Source organism: Molossus molossus, unplaced genomic scaffold (genome assembly GCF_014108415.1).
Source record: "Molossus molossus isolate mMolMol1 unplaced genomic scaffold, mMolMol1.p scaffold_m16_p_10, whole genome shotgun sequence".
NCBI classification, from domain to species: domain Eukaryota; kingdom Metazoa; phylum Chordata; class Mammalia; order Chiroptera; family Molossidae; genus Molossus; species Molossus molossus.
Window position 1 is genome coordinate 40766688 of NW_023425345.1, and position 17011 is coordinate 40783698.

Here is a 17011-nt window from a genome sequence, read left to right on the forward strand (position 1 = left end):
GTAATACTACAGTAGCTTCTTTCCTTATTTATTCTGTTAATGTCCATTCCACGTGAATGCACGTTTTTGTGCCAGGAGGCCATGCACTGTAGCCTAGGTCACAAAGATCACCATTTGTGGAGGGTACATAGAGTCTGTTGCCAATATCTTCAGGTGGCAAACTTGTGAAAATCTTCTGGAAGACTAATAAAGTCATATTCTGATTATTTGTTTTCTGGATTCAGGGAACCATGGAAATAGAAAAGGATAAAAATAGGGCATGCTTTTTTTTTTTTTTTTTTTTGAGGTTTCTTGGACTGAGAAGTAGAAAAATAGGTATTTTCCTTTGGGGATTTTTGGGGCTGAGAATGGTGAGGCTGGTATTTCTGAGATCACTTTTCCACTTTCCTCAGTCTTTAAGAGAGTGGTAGGCTTTGGCAGTCCGGCTGTTGACAAAATCTGTCTTCTTTAACTGAGCCTTTGGAATAAGCAAACAAGAATGTGAATGGTAGCAACATATCACAGACAAAACTGCAGTGCTTAGTGATCCCCCCCAGGGCCCGTCCAGCTGGCCATCGGGAGCTGGCTCTGTTAACCGGGACACTCCTTTTGAGCGCTCTTACCTTCTTGTAGGCATTGTGGAGCTCCGTGTGCGCCCACAGAGAATATAAGAGGACAGAAGCAGCTTTGCTTGCTTTGTTGGAGGCATAGCTGAAAGAAAAGAACATTGCGAGATCAGTGAGAATGTGTCTGAGGCTCCTGGAGGTGGCCGCTGGATGGTGTGTAAATCTTCTTTAACTGCTGTTCTCAGCCATCCATTACGTCTGGCCACTCAGTGACAAGAGAATCAAATGGGAAGCTTCAGATCCAGGCAAACACGAACACAGTGCTAACAGATAAATATTCTATAGAGCACATTTTTGATATTTATAAGGAATATATGTTATGAATCCTTGAATATACAGAATACAACTTATATTTGTATGTTTATAATGTGCGTATGTATATGTTTTACTATATATATAATTATATATAGATAATGCAAACTTAGTGACTCTAGGAAGGTAGGATTAATTTTTTTCAAGTTAATAAAATCAATTCTTGGAGCATTTGTGAAAATAGTGTCAAAATGTCTTTGTTCTTATGTAGAGCAAATGTAAAATGTGTTCCTGTTTTAAATCCAAGTTACCACTGAATTTGATATTGTATTTAATTTTTGATGTTCTGCTTTTGTCCTAAATTTAAATCTGTCCTAAATTTCCTGTTTCTGGCTAAGGTAAAAAGACTTTCTTTGGTCTCTTTCTCTTCTATCACCTGAACTACCACGTGGCTGAATTTTTCCTCTTACATAAAGAAACATATCTTTTATCTTTCCTATTATAGGAGTTGGTAAGTATGCAACCAAGAATAGCGAACACAAAGCTGTAGGGAGAGCGCCTACTGGGTTCATTCATCAGCTAAAAACCTTTCTCTCCCATGCCAACCTGGCAGAGAAGGTAAGTCAAATCAGCACCCTACAGATTTTTTTAGTTACCTCACGGACTTCTCAGAGTAGCCTGTTTATAACTGAGATACTAATTAATCCATGAAAGCTATGGTTCTGTAACACTTAAAATTAGAAAAAAGTTCAATAGCAAGTAAAGGGGAACAGAATACACCACACCCCAAAATACGCCTCTCTGGCATAAGGATTATTTTAGGCTGATTATTTTTAAGAAACAGGGGGCACAGGGAAAGCTCTGAAAACTGAGCATTTTTAAGAGACATTTACATTTATAAAGGAAGTCTATCTGTACCAGAAAGTGAAGGTTGACTAAATCTTCAGAAACTTTTATCATTGAAGGCAAAGACTTAAATCTGCATAACAATCCTTGCTTACTGTGCTTTTCATGGGAATCCCCCAAGATTGGCCTCCCCTCATCCCTAACACCTTCTTTTATCTTTAGCTGGAGATGTTATTTAAGGGGGAGGGTTGGGCCATTTCCAGGAGTTACTCGGTTTTCCTGGGTCACTCCCACATATATAGGAGGTCTACATGGTATCCAACTTCTGTTTGTTTTTCTCCTATTAACCTGTCTTTTTGATTGCAAGGATGTCTCAACCAAGAACCTAGAGTGTAGAGAGAAAATTACTTTTCCTCCCCCTCACAAGAGTGTTATATTTATAAAGTTTGTTTATAAGTTGGTTGTTGGCACTTGGGAACTCATTTATTCAAAAATAAAATGTTATAAATGACAATTAGTCCCCAGGGTAGCCTGTGTGAAAGGATTTCAATCTAGAGTGAAACCAGAAGATATGAAATAGAGAATGTCATGTATACCCCCTCAGAAGAACACAACTTATGAACTGGGAGACCAATTACTTGTAAATGTCTGGTTAAAGAAGACTGAGACTCTCCAGTAGCTTGCTACAGCATGGGTTACCAGAATTGCAATTTCTTTGATATTCCCAAATAAACTCAAATTCTGATAATTTGAGCTTGCCTCAGTTAACATGTTCATTTAGGTTGATACCTATAAATTATAAGTCTGTTATATAACATTCTAGCAAGGAAGTGATACTACTGTAATTAGCTAGTTGCTAATAACAGGAAAGGAACAAAGGGAAGACCAGGCATTATAGGTATGTTCCCTGCAAAACACTGGGGAAAGGGGATGAACAAAGGGAAGATAGACACATGCCCAGTAAAGTTGGGATGACACAGGGAAGGTACTTGCCTCTCAGTCACACCTGGGGACAGAGATGGTTGGCCGGAATGGGCATGGCCACTGCAAGCATGTGGAAATTTGAGATCTATAATCCCCTGAAGAAGTTCACTCTCTGGTTTCTCTTGGCACATGTGGCTCATGGCTCACACTTGGCTTCCTGGCATTCTCCCGTGTGGCCCGTGACCATGGGGACACCCACACACAATGGACTAATGGACCGCAGCTAGCCTAATGATGAATCGGACCTGGCTGCAACATGGAATGGAAACTGGACACTGGATCTGATTTTAGCCCTGCTGAAACCCCAGCTACACTTCTACAATGACTGGACTAAGGGAATGGGACTCTGGAAACCCAGGGATATAATTCCACAGAAATAAAGCTTTCTAACATATCTGATCCTCCTGTGGGGGTCCCTGGAAATTCCCCAAGGACCACACTCCCACTAGCAACAAGGGAAGACCAGGCACATTTTCTCCAGTAACAGACGGAGCATCAGGCACAGCCAGTAAAAAATCCTTGTCGATTTTTTTTCCCTATTTTTAAATGGGGCATGTGAGAACTGGCTCACAAATGGACACTTGGGGCAACAAAGAAATAACAGAGTAGCACACCCAAATGTTGTTAAGCTATAAGGAGTTTCCAAAAGTGATGGTGTCAGCGTAGGTAGTTAGCAAGCTATTCATAAAGAGAGGGAGCAAAGTGAAGGAGACACTGAACTTATTAACCTAGGGAGCTGAATTAAATATTAAGCTTAATAAACTGGGAAGCTGAATCAGAAATTGGGCCTGCTTCACTAGGAAGCTACAGCATCCCATTAAACTTGATTTACTAGGAAGCTATAGCATTCACAGACTCATTAAACACTCCAGGGGACCTCGGAGACTTAATCCTCCAAACTGGCAGAAAAATCTCCCTGGAGGTGCTGGAGCCAGTACTGGATCATCACAGGGAGGAGGGGAAATTCCTCTGCTGGGGACGTGCCAAAAGAAACCAGATCACGCAGCAGAACTCTTAACATGTGCACAGAAGTCAACATGGCGCAGGGGGTAAGGGGAGTGCTTCTACTTTGGGGCATGTGTAGTTAAAGCCAAAGTGGCAACATAAAGGGGCAGAGACTAACCTGGGAAAAGAATCAGATTGAATAGGGGGCACAAAACCCTGGTAGGTCCAGGAAAGGGATTGGCTAAGGGGAGGGCCCAACTCAAGCAGGGGAGAAATCAGGAAGTGGGTTAGATGGTTTGAATGACACCTTTCTCATTACCGAGAACCGAGAAAATACATGGAGGATTATCAGAAGTTTCAAGGAAGTTGCTGCTAGAGCCTGCCACCCTCTACATTCCCAAGGATGTGTAATTTCTCTTCACCCCAATAAAATTCTTGCCACTACCTTTAAACTTCTCCATGCGTGAGCACCTTGAAATTCCTTTCTTAAAACACCACAAAAGAACCCACTTTCGGCAGCAAGTGTATTCTAATGTGTTCATTATGACTGAATACTCAAATAATTAAAATCATATGGTCTTATGGAGATCTGCTTATAAGTTTGGATGACTACTCAAATAGTCATTTCTGTTTTGCAGCAATAATTCGTTGTTTCCACAAAACCAGAGCAACCGCTGTGTGCCAGGCTCTGGGGGAACAGGTGAATAGCCCCTGCTTTCAGGGAACGGACCTTCTAACTAGAGCTCCTCTTATTCATTTTTATAAATCTTTATTGTTGAACGTAAAATGTATTACAGATGTTCCACATTTTTCCCCCAATTGACCCCTCCTCCCCACTCCCGCCCCTTTCCTGCCTTTTCCCACACTATTGTCTGTGTCCATTGGTTATGCATATAAGTTCTTTGGTTTATTTCTTCCCACCCCTCAACCCCTTTCCCTTTGAGGTTTGTCAGTCTAGCAATGAATTTGTACTTCTTAATCCTCTCACCTTTTTCACCCATTCCCCCAACCCCCTCCCATCTGGCAACCAACAAAATGTTCTCTGTATCTATGACAAGGTTTCTGTTCTACCTGTTCATTTTGTTTGTAGATTCCATTGTCGATAGATATGTATTCATTGCCATTTTGTTTGTTCATATATTTTATCTTTTTCTTCAAAAAGACCCTTCATCATTTCATATAATAACGGTTTGGTGGTAATGAACTCCTTTAACTTTTTGTCTGGGAAAGTCTTTATATGGCCATCGATTCTAAATTAGAGCTTTGCAGGATAGAGTAATCTTGGTTGTAGGTTCTTGGTTTTCATCACTCTGAATATTTCTTGCCACTCCCTTCTGGCCTGCAAAGTTTCTTTTGAGAAATCAGCTGACAGCCTAATGGGAACTCCCTTGTAGGTAACTAGCTGCCTTTCTCTTGCTGCTTTTAAGATTCTCTCTTTGTCTTGAATCTTTTGCATTTTGATGATGATGTGTCTTGGTGTGGGTCTCTTGGGGTTCATCTTGTTTGGGACTCTCTGTGCTTCCTGGACTTGTATGTCTGTTTCCTTCACCAAGTTAGGAAAGTTTTCTGCCATTATTGTTTCAAACAGGTTTTTGATTTCTTGTTCTCTCTCTTCTCCTTCTGGCACCCCAAGATGCGAATGTTGGCACGCTTGAAGTTGTCCCAGAGGCTCCTTACACTATCCTCATTTTTTGGATTCTTTTTTCTTTTTGCTGTTCTGATTGGGTGTTTTTTGCTTCCTTATATTCCAAATCGATGGTTTGCTTCTTGGATTTCCATACTCTACTATTGAATCTGTGTAAATTATTCTTTCTTTCAGTTAATGCTCCTTCATTTCTGACTGTGCATCCATCATTTTTGACTGGTCCTTTTTTATGCTCTTGAGGCCCTAAGTTCATTGAGCATCCTTATAAGCAGTATTTTGAACTCAGCATCTGTTAGGTTGCTTATCTCCCTTTCATTTAGTCCTTTTTTTGGGTTTTGTTCTGTTCTTTCATTTGGGACCTGTTTCTTTGTCTCCTCATTTTGGCTGCCTCCCTGTGTTTGTTTCTGTGTATTACTTAACGAGAGGTATGGGGCTAGCTGAGACCAGATGCTGCTTGTTTGAAAGAATTTAGGAAAACCTGAAGCAGGATCCAAGACAGGCCAATCCTATGATTAAGCAAGTGGCAATGGCTTGGGTGGGCCTGAAAGTTGGGTGGGGTGGGGCGGGGCTACCAGTGTGAGTCAGGTTGCTGGAGTCCCAGATATGGCGACAGTCTGCCGCCCCAGGGAAGGGCTCACCAGAGGAACAAAGGCCTCTGACAGCACGTTTGTCCGAGAGAAAGCCCCCTCTCCAGCCCTCGCTCCAGTGCCAAACAGCTCAGTTCTTCCCTGTATGACTCTGGTGCCCCTCGAACTGCCTCCCCTCCAAGCTTAGAGGGAGAGAGTCCGATAAGCTCGTGTGCGGGCCCTTTAAGGAGCTGCCTGGGGCTCCAGCCGCTTCAGCTTCTGAGCCTCAGTTCCTGCAGGTTTTTCCAGCCAGAAGTTATGGGGATTCTCTTCCTGGCACTGGAACCCTGAGCGGGGCACCTGGTGTGGGACGGGGATCTCTCAGTCCTCAGGGAGGACCTTCTCAGCCAAGGTGTCCTCCTGAGTTTTATCCGCCACACCTGGGTGCGGGACAAGCCCGTCCCCTCCGCGGCTGCTGCTTTAATTCCGTAGTTGTAGGACTTCCATTCAGCTTGATTTCAGGCAGTTTTGAATGATCGTTGTTCTGTAGTTTAGTTGTAACTTTGATGTGGTTGTGGGAGGACGCGATACCGCGTTTGCCTACCCGCCATCTTGACCGGAAGTCTAGAGCTCCTTTTAATCACGTGACTCTGAATGGGGTCTTCCGAGTACAGGAGGTTTACGCAGGGTGGGGCTGTGGTAGAGGACACGATCATTCCAGGACACCACAGAACCCTATGCCCACCCTGTGTGGCCAAGCACATGTTTGCCCATTACAGGTGCAGTCCGTTTGCTTTGCAACTCATTAGAACTGGGCTAGAGTCATCCTTTCGTTTCTGGTTATTTACAAACGTAACTTGTGGTTAGCAAGTCAAATAACTCAGAATTGTATAAAGAGAAAAAGATAGTAATCTTCATGTCCCCTTTGGATCCCATCACTGTAAATTAATGGTAATAATTTGGTTACATGAGGTTTTTTATTCTCTTCCTCCCTTTTTATGTTTTTTATTATTATTTTTATTCCTCACCCAAGGATATGTTTTTGTTGATTTTTTAGAGAGAAAGGAAGGGGGAAGAGAGAGAGAGAGAGAGAGAGAGAGAGAGAGAGAGAGAGAGATTGAAGTGACAGAAATATCTATCGGCTGCCTCCTGAATGTGCCCCAACTAGTGATCGAACCTGCAACACAGGTATGTGTCCTGACTGAGAATCAAACCCACAACCTTTTGGTGTAAGGGATGATGCTCCAACCAACTCAGCTACTGGGCCAGGGCTCTTCCTCCCTTTTTAAATGGGGAAAATTGAGAGACAGAAACTGGGATGTGGGATAATGTATATACATTAGACCTTCTATTCTCAAATGGGAACGAGAGGTGGAAAGAGGTGTTACAGAGAAAACTGAAAATGCAAGAATTTATTATGTTGCCTCCCACTTCTTGTGTTATCACTACTTTTTCTTAGCCACCTGGGCTGACACTGGCCCCTCAGATTTCAGTGAGGAAAAGGTATTATTCCCTGTCCATAGGACTCCCACTCTGCCTACATTCTGTTCTTAAATTAGTTGTAGTTTTGAGAAACAAATTAATTTGTGTCAATAAAATGCTGGAAGCTACGGAGTTTGACTATCTCTGAATATTGTCCATGGTCCTCAATGACAATGTTTGCAACTAGATTTACATATGGGAGTGGTGGTGGGGAAGGGGAGACAGCCGATGGGTAGATAATAAAGAACTTACGTATCGCCTGCGCTGATAGTCATAATTTTCTGCAGGCCCCCAGTGTTTAGAAGATCCCGGGCATTCTGGGAACTATTCTGGGTTATGTTGTTCAACGTGTAACAGGCAGAGGCTGTGGTTTCAATGAGAAGATCAGTATTTGGAACTGTTTCAGGAATTATGGAAACCAAATCAGGTAGAGTTTCTTTGGCTACAAAATGAAAGAAAAAGAAAACTTGATTAAAAAGATTGTTCCTCAATCGCAAAATCCCAATATGTTTTGGGTAAAGAACATTTTAGAAAGAAAATACAACTGATTAATAAACATATGGAAAGATGTAGCCTAGTACTTGAGGTTTTTTTTTTTATCCTCACCCAAGGACATTTTTTGTTCAGATAGAGTGGGAGGGGGAGAGAGGAAGAGAGAGAGGGAAACATCCACGTGAAAGGGACACATTGAGCGGCTGCCACCAGCACAACCAACCAGGGCTGAGGACACACTGCAACCGAGGTATGCGCCCTTAGCGGGAACCGAACCCGGGTCTCTCTGGACTGCAGGCTGACGCTCTAACTGCTGAGCCAAAGCGGCCAGGGCTTGAGTTTTTTTTGTTTGTTGTTGTTGTTGTTAATCCTCACCTGAGGATATTTTTCCATTGATATTTTTAGATAGAATAAAAGGAAGGGAGGGAGAGAGAAAGAGATAGAAACATGGATGTGAGAGAGACACATCGACTGGTTGCCTCCCACACGACCCCAGCTGGAACTGGGGATGGAACCTGCAACTCAGGTATGTGTCCTTGACCAGGAACTGAACCCATGACCCTTCAGTCCGAGGTCCAATGCTCTAATCACTGAACCAAACTGGCCAGGGAAGGTGGGGGGAGAGAAACATCAATGTGAGAGAAACACTGATAGATTGCCTCCCATACAGGTATGGGCCCTGGCCGGGAACTGAACCCACATTTTGCTGCTCCTCACAGCTCTTTAATACTGTGCTTTGTTTATCATAGATGTACAACAAAGACTGCTGCTTAATTTGATTATTTTTTCATCTGAGTTTATGTGGCACCTTGAGCTGTACTTATCTCTCAATGATTCGGCATTGTACTTAGTTATGTGACTCTGAATTCCAAATGTGGCCATGGGTCCTTGAAGACGATTTCCAGCGCTGACCACCAGGCCTGTAACAGAGAGGTCCTCAATAAAAGGATCTGAACAATATGTTATCCTCTGGTAATAACTGGACCTGCCGGACAAGAAAGACATACCTTCTGCTCAAAGGCCGGAACACTTTCTTTTTTACTATGTTTAAGCTTAGATCTCGACCTCTGAAGCCACACTACTTTAGTTTCAGTCTTGTCTCTGCCACTTAATGTGGTCTGGGTAGGCTACTTAGCCTCTCTATGCATGATTTTTCCTAGTTTGTAAAATGGGGTAAAATAGTATCTACTTCACAGGGTTAAATGAGTTAATATGTGTTCCTGTATCATAGTGCCCTGTGCAGAGTAAGTTCTCAATAGAGATTAATTATTATCAAAAGTCTTCTTTGTAATAAGCTAAACCACAGAATTAAAAGCTTGAGAACATGAATTTTTCCTTCCAGAAAAATTAGGTTGAAAATATAAGAATAAGTCTGTGGCAATCACAATAGGATGTGCCCACTCAATCTCTTAGCAGGGCACAGCGATGGATGAGACCCGGCTGCCCACCTGTGAACGGTCACGGGAAAGAGAGCCCCGTGCTCCTCCCTCACCACCACCAGCGAGAACATCCACTTCTGTACACCAATTTTAAGGCGGAAATATAGGGTCATGTTGAAGAAGGAGTAGGAATGAGAGAAGACAGTCTTTAACATTTTGTATCATGTTTGTTTTTCTTAGAAAAGTAGTGTAACTATTTACATTGACAAAGCTTAACACTACAATATAAAAAGGGAGAGTGTCTCGGGGGATAAAACGTCAGTTTACAGTTATTTGTATGGAAAATAAGACAATAATTAATAAATTATAACACAAGAATAAACTCTTTTGCATACTTACAACTGTAAACTGACGTTTGCCCCACCCTGTACACACACACACACACACACACACACACACACACTGTGGGACAATTAAAATTCACTTTGGGACAATTAAAACTGGATCTTTGCCCAGACTGGTTTGGTTCAGCAGTTAGAGTGTCAGCCGCTGACTGAAGGGTTTCGGGTTTGATTCCAGTCAAGGGTACATACCTGGGTTGCAGGTTTGATCCATAGCCCCGGTCAGGATCGTGTGAGAGGCAACCAGTCGACGTGTCTCTCTCACATCAATGTTACTTTCTCCCTCTATCCCTTCCACTCTATTTAAAAAATCAATGGAAAAATATCCTTGGGTGACGATTACCAACAACAATAAAAATTGGATCTTTAATACTGAACTATAAAATTAAAGGCCTTATCATGATATAAGGCCTTTAATATAGGAAGGTTATAGCTCAACATCCTATTGCTGAGGGAGATTTTATTGAATGGCTAAGAAGTTAATGCCTTAAAAGCCAAGACATTAGTTGGATGTTTGAAAACATCTCTAACAATGAATGAATTCGAATTGAGATTCTAGAGATGTATCCAAACACCTCCTGTTGCTTGCACATACTGTACATTATGTTGCCTGATCCTGCAGAAAGCACTGTTAGGTATCGGTTACTAATCTCTCCCTGTTTGGAACAGTTCAATGACCAGCCTACGTGACCTGGTGGCAAAGGAGAATTGCAGGATGCAGATCTGTGGCCTCTGCAGGGGGTCTATTACTCCATCACCATCGAAGTTGTCTATCTTCAAATTTTTAAGAAAATATAAGTTTTAAGTTCATTTCTGTAAATCTAAGTAAAATGTGATGGCTGCAATCTGGGCCAGCACATGGCAAGTCTTACCTGGCCTAGATGTCTCTCATGAGAAACAAAATATGTATTTTCAAACTGATTTTCACTTCTTTCTGGCTATTAATACTCTGAACCAAGACAGGTCCTTTTACTCAAATTATATATTTGACATAAAGCCAATTTAAATTTAAAGACTGTATTTATCTTGCTGAAGCCTCTTTTCAGTGTCGTCCTTAAAATGAGGGACGTTGACTAGTGTGATCACCTTCCGTACACTGTGGAGCTACAGCTGTGTCTTCCCAACAGCCCTGAAGGCACCAGCATGGTGCAGTGGTTTCATCAGCAAGGTTTTAAAGATGGAGTCAACATTTTATTTGGGAAAATAAAATAAAGTCAAAGGACAATACACCTGATTGAAGTGGGGCACAAAAGTCCACAGAAGACAATGGGGAGAACACTTCCATAATTTTGAGAGTGCCGATGGCAAGGTTTCTTTCAGATCCCCTGGAAAATTTCCAGACTCTCTTTATATTTATAATGGGCATGAAACCATCTGTCCAGTGTTGTGCTGCCTGCTGTCTTTGGAAAGGACATGATTAAAACATAACCATAGACTACAATAGATCTCATGCTGTGTGTGTGCGCGCGCGCTCAACTTCAGGATAATCCACTTCATTGAAGAAAAAAAACCCACAAAAATTTATTTATAATTTTAGTGAAATGACTAATTTATGGAGCATTAGGAAGAATAATTAATTTTTAAAATATGTTTTTATTTACTTTTAGAGAAAAAGGAAGAGATGGAGATATCAATGTGAGAAAAACCTATCAGCTGCCTCCTGCACACCCCCTACTGGGGATCGAGCCCATAACTCAGGCATGTACCCTGATCAGGAATTGAACCAAGACCTCTCAGTCCATGGGACGATGCTCCATCCACTGAGCCACACTGGCCCGACAGAAGCATTATCTTTCTATTGTCTCATTCTATAGCTTTTGACTTGATTCATAGTTATCATATTTCTAGGTGTAACGCAAATAAATGAAAAATTATGTGATAGTGTAATATAGTTATCATCCTTGTCAATAACACAGACTCAAAAAAGGAACAAACATGCTTCATTGTATTTAATCTAAAACCATCTATGCTGCCCTGGCCGGTTTGGCTCAGCGGTTAGAGCGTCGGCCTGCGGTACAGAGAGACCCGGGTTCGGTTCCCGCTAAGAGCACGTACCTTGGTTGCAGTTTGTCCCTGGCCCTGGTTGGTCGTGCGGGTGTCAACCACTCGATGTGTCCCTTCACATCGATGTTTCTCTCTCTCTCTCTCTCTTCCTCTCTCTCTCTCCCGCTCTGTCTGAACACAAAATGCAAAAATGTCCTCGGGTGAGGATAAAAAAATAAATAAATAAAACCATCTATGCTGAATCTGCTTATTCAGTGATTTTATTTTTGGTCTTTTAAAAAAGTTATTATCTGTCCATCCATATGTTTCTACTCCAACACTGGCCAAGTTTCTAAGGTTAACAGCTACTGTGTAAGTGTTATTTTAATGTTTCAGAAGTGTGGTGCTTAAGCAGACCACACAGAGAACATTCTGAAAGACAGCTACACAAATTAAACAGACTTCACTGGATGGCACAGCTGAGGGTTGAAAAATATCAAATATATTACTTATCTTGTTAATTATTAAGTATGGTCAAAAGTTTTTCTTCTGTAGTAATTAAAACAGAAAAAAATGCTGGATATGAAGAAAAATCCTATTGGAGCTCCAGTGAGAAAGCCTACCCTTGACACCTGGGGGTGCACAAAAGTCAGGTCTAGTTATCACATCTTGCTCTTTATTCACATTTTCAGTCCATCACAGTAAAAAGAATGATATGGACAATGTTTTATTGCATCTGTAGTTACAATATGGTCATGTGACATCTTAGACACTCTTACTGACTCACCAATTTCATTACACAGGGAAAGATTCCGAGACAAATTCCTCAGCAGGGAGACTGCAGTCTTTTTTACACTTGGGTCACCAACATGCAGCATCTTCCGGGTGTGCTGAAGGCCGTTTTCCTTCTGGACCACTGTCTGCGCTACTGACATCGGCATCTGTATTGTAGGACACATTCTGTAAATACTATCGCATTTGACTTCATGCTAGTGATATGTTTCTGTAGATTACTAGAGACTGAGCAAGGCATTTTAAAAACTAGAGCCCTGACAAAATCAGCCTAAAGATACTGCCTTTAAATTCCTATTAGGGTTTCTTTCTTTTTTTATTTTATTTTAAAGGGAAATGTCTTATTTTTATTTTTTTTAATCTTTATTGTTGAATGTATTACAGATATTCCTCATTTTTCCCCCATTGACCCCTCCTCCCCACTCCCGCCACCCTCCAGCCTTTCCCCACACTATTGTCTGTGTCCATTGGTTATGCATATAAGTTCTTTGGTTTATTTCTTCCCACCCCCCAACCCCTTTCCCTTTGAGGTTTGTCAGTCTAGCAGTGAATTTGTACTTCTTTTTTTTTTTTCCTTACTCGAGGACATTTTCCCATTTTTTTGTTCAGGTAGAGTGGGAGGGAGAGAGAGGAACAGAGAGAGAGAGAGAGAAACATCGATGTGAAAGGAACACATCGAGTGGCTGCCACCCGCACGACCGGGGACAAACTGCAACCGAGGTACGCGCCCTTAGCGGGAACTGAACCCGGGTCTCTCAGGACCGCAGGTCAACGCTCTAACCGCTGAGCCAAACCGGCCAGGGCTGTACTTCTTAATCCCCTCACCTTTTTCACCCATTCCCCCAACCCCCTCCCATCTGGCAACCAACAAAATGTTCTCTGTATCTATGAGAATGTTTCTGTTCCACCTGTTCATTTTGTTTGTAGATTCCATTGTCGATAGATATGTATTCATTGTCATTTTGTTTGTTCATATATTTTATCTTTTTCTTCAAAAAGACCCTTCAACATTTCATATAATAACGGTTTGGTGGTGATGAACTCCTTTAACTTTTTCTTGTCTGGGAAAGTCTTTATATGGCCATCGATTCTAAATGACAGCCTTGCAGGATAGAGTAATCTTGGTTGTAGGTTCTTGGTTTTCATCACTCTGAATATTTCTTGCCACTCCCTTCTGGCCTGCAAAGTTTCTTTTGAGAAATCAGCTGACAGCCTAATGGGAACTCCCTTGTAGGTAACTAGCTGCCTTTCTCTTGCTGCTTTTAAGATTCTCTCTTTGTCTTGAACCTCTTGCATTTTGATGATGATGTGTCTTGGTGTGGGCCTCTTGGGGTTCATCTTGTTTGGGACTCTCTGTGCTTCCTGGACTTGTATGTCTGTTTCCTTCACCAAGTTAGGAAAGTTTTCTGCCTTTATTGTTTCAAGCAGGTTTTCGATTTCTTGTTCTCTCTCTTCTCCTTCTGGCACCCCCAAGATGCGAATGTTGGCACGCTTGAAGTTGTCCCAGAGGCTCCTTACATTATCCTCATTTTTTGGATTCTTTTTTCTTTTTGCTGTTCTGAATGGGTGTTTTTTGCTTCCTTATATTCCAAATCAGTGGTTTGCTTCTTGGATTTCCGTACTCTACTATTAAAAATGTGTAAATTATTCTTTATTTCAGTTAATGCCTCCTTCATTTCTGCCTGTGCATCCATCATTTCTGACTGGTCCTTTTTTATGCTCTTGAGGCCCTCACTAAGTTCATTGAGCATCCTTATAAGCAATATTTTGAACTCAGCATCTGTTAGGTTGCTTATCTCCATTTCGCTTAGTTCTTTTATTGGGGTTTTGTTCTGTTCTTTCATTTGGACCTGTTTCTTTGTCTCCTCATTTTGGCTGCCTCCCTGTGTTTGTTTCTGTGTATTACAGTGATACCTCGGTTCTCGAACGCCTTGGATTTCGACCAAATCGGTATTCGACCAGGAGATTCGAGAAACTTTTGTCTTGGAATCCGAACAAATATTTGGAACTCGAACTTCTGAGATGAGCCGAGTTGAGCCGAATGGCGTTCATTCGGCCCAGTGCGCCTTGCTTGCGTCATCAGTGTGAGTGCAGAGAGAGTCACGCTTTGTGGAGAGAGTCACGCTTTACACTGAATTTAACCCTTAGACATACTGTACACTTTTATTTCTTGTTGAGACTTATGTTTTTCTACATATTATATACAAATTAGGCCAGTAAATAGGTATTTTCTGGGGCTTGGAACGAATTAATCCAGTTTCCATTATTTCCTATTGGGTTTCATTGCTTCGGTTCTCGAACAATTTGGTTCTCGACCATCCTCCTGGAACAAATTATGTTCGAGAACCGAGGTATCACTGTACTAAATGAGTGGTATGGGGCTAGCTGAGACCAGATGCTGCTCGTTTGAAAGAATTTAGGAAAACCTGAAGCAGGATCCAAGACAGGCCAATTCTATGGTTAAGCAAGTGGCAACAGCTTGGGTGGGCCTGAAAGTTGGGTGGGGCAGGGCCTTAGGGAATCACCAGGGCGGGGCTACCAGTGTGAGCCAGGTTGCTGGAGTCCCAGATATGGCTTCTGTCTGCCGCCCCAGGGAAGGACTCACCAAAGGAACAAAGGCCTCTGACAACACGTTTGTCCCAGAGAAAGCCCCCTCTCCAGCCCTCGCTCCAGTGCCAAACAGCATAGTTCTTCCCTGTATGTCTCTGGTGCCCCTCGAGCTGCCTCCCCTCCGAGCTTAGAGGGAGAGAGTCCGATAAGTCCGTGCACGGGCCCTTTAAGGAGCTGCCTGGGGTTCCAGCTGCATCAGCTTCCCTGAGCCTCAGTTCCCGATGGTTTTTCCAGCCAGAAGTTATGGGGACTTCTCTTCCTGGCACTGGAACTCTGAGCAGGGTGTCTGGTGTGGGATGGGGACCCCTCAGTCCTCAGGGAGGACCCTCCCAGCCGAGGTGTCCTCCTGATTTTTATCCGCCACACGTGGGTGTGGGACCAGCCCGCCTGCCTCCGCCCCTCCTACCAGTCTCGATGCTGCTGCTGCTTTAATTCCATAGTTGTAGGACTTCCATTCAGCTTGATTTCAGGCGGTTCTGAATGATGGTTGTTCTGTAGTTTAGTTGTAACTTTGATGTGGTTGTGGGAGGACGCAATACCGCGTTTACCTACGAAGCCATCTTGACCTGAAGTCCCTATTAGGGTTTCAATTGAATTACTAGATAAAAACAGTTTATGCAGTATTTTTATATACGCTATTGGATTTGGCTAGCTACTATATTTTTTGCATCTGTTTATAAGTACGATGGGCCTGTCTTTTCCTTTCCTTTCTGTGGATCAGTCTGCCCTTTATTCACATTTCCAGTTCATCACTGTGAAAAGAACATGATAAAGACGATGTTTTGGAATCAAAGTTGTAGAATCAAAGTTACACCAAACGTACTGATTGTTGGCTCAGTCTGTTTTCTGTTTCTTTTTGCTCAAATTTTGGCATTTTACATATTTTAATAAACTTACTCATTTCTACAAAGCAGTTTATGCTAAAAGAGACATAGGGGCTGTTAAATAAAGAAATGTATTTCGAGTTAGAGGATCCGTAATTCTAGGCTGTGTATCAAAGGCTGTGTGTGCCTGCTGCTGGACCCGGCCCACCAGAGGTAAATCCCACCTGGAATTAGGCTGGTATCCCACTTTCGGAGCGTCTGAGTTCCAACTAGACTCTTCCTAGCATCAACAAACCTCCAACAATACTGAGGCCTTAGCTTGTGTCAGTAACTTTATACAGTTTTATTTGAAGCTAATTTAAGGCACCAAGCCAGAAATCTCTGTAATTCATGACCATTCTTCAGGGTGTATCTTCTCTGTTTATTTTATCTAAACACTGGTCGTTTCCCCCTCCTCCTAGATTGCTGTCCTTCTTACATTGTCCACTGTACCTTTCAGAACAGGGGCTCCTAATGTAGTGTCCAATGTAGGCTTCAGGGAGGGGACAGGAGGTCCTTAAAACTACTCTTGTGTTTATAATAAACATTCCCAGGGAAAGGGTCCATAACTTTCATTACATACTCAAAGTCTCCTCGACTCAAAAAAGTTCAATAACCACTATTTTAGAATGTTTGTTTTATTGTAAACAAGTTATAATTTGCCTTTCACTAATTTGCAGGACATTCCATTAGACTATTTGCTCTCCTCTGAGGAGAACCCCTCCCCTGCAGCCACCTGGAAGGAGGCTCTTCATTCTGCACAGCCCCCGTGTCTTGGGCACGGAGGCAGGTGTCATTTCCTCTCTCAAGGGAAGAGACGCAAAGCTCTGCTCTTCTGAGTCACTGCTATCCATCTCTGTCACCCCCATAGCATTCTTTGTCATCCCAAGACCTACTGGTCCTTTCCCAACATCCACTGGGGACTTGAGAGCCTGGTTCAGAGCCTTCTCTGCCTCCTGTTCTCCTTGCTCTCCTCCCCTCACTCCTATCATATTCTGCTTCAGCCTCAGCAAGAATTCCTGCCCCTTTATTTCAACCTTGACTCCCTACACCTCACATAATCAATTCTCTCCTGCCTTAAAGTTCTTTTTTATTTAGGGTACATGAACCATCACATCATATATTATCTTTCTAATACCCTTAACTCTTCTTTATCATTCTAGCCT

At 42.4% G+C, this 17011-nt stretch overlaps 1 protein-coding gene across 1 annotated transcript in view; it reads right to left on the minus strand.

Moving 5' to 3' along the window:
• Window positions 1-291: 291 nt before the first annotated feature.
• Window positions 292-17011, minus strand: part of PKP2 (plakophilin 2) — an 89552-nt gene continuing 72832 nt past the window's right edge. Inside the window, exons 10-13 of the mRNA XM_036251891.1 lie at window positions 12368-12521; window positions 7578-7767; window positions 603-690; window positions 292-457 (exon numbers count right to left, since the gene is read on the minus strand). Coding sequence (XP_036107784.1) covers window positions 389-457; window positions 603-690; window positions 7578-7767; window positions 12368-12521 — 501 coding nt within the window. The 3' untranslated portion in view covers window positions 292-388. The remainder of the gene's footprint in view (window positions 458-602; window positions 691-7577; window positions 7768-12367; window positions 12522-17011) is intronic.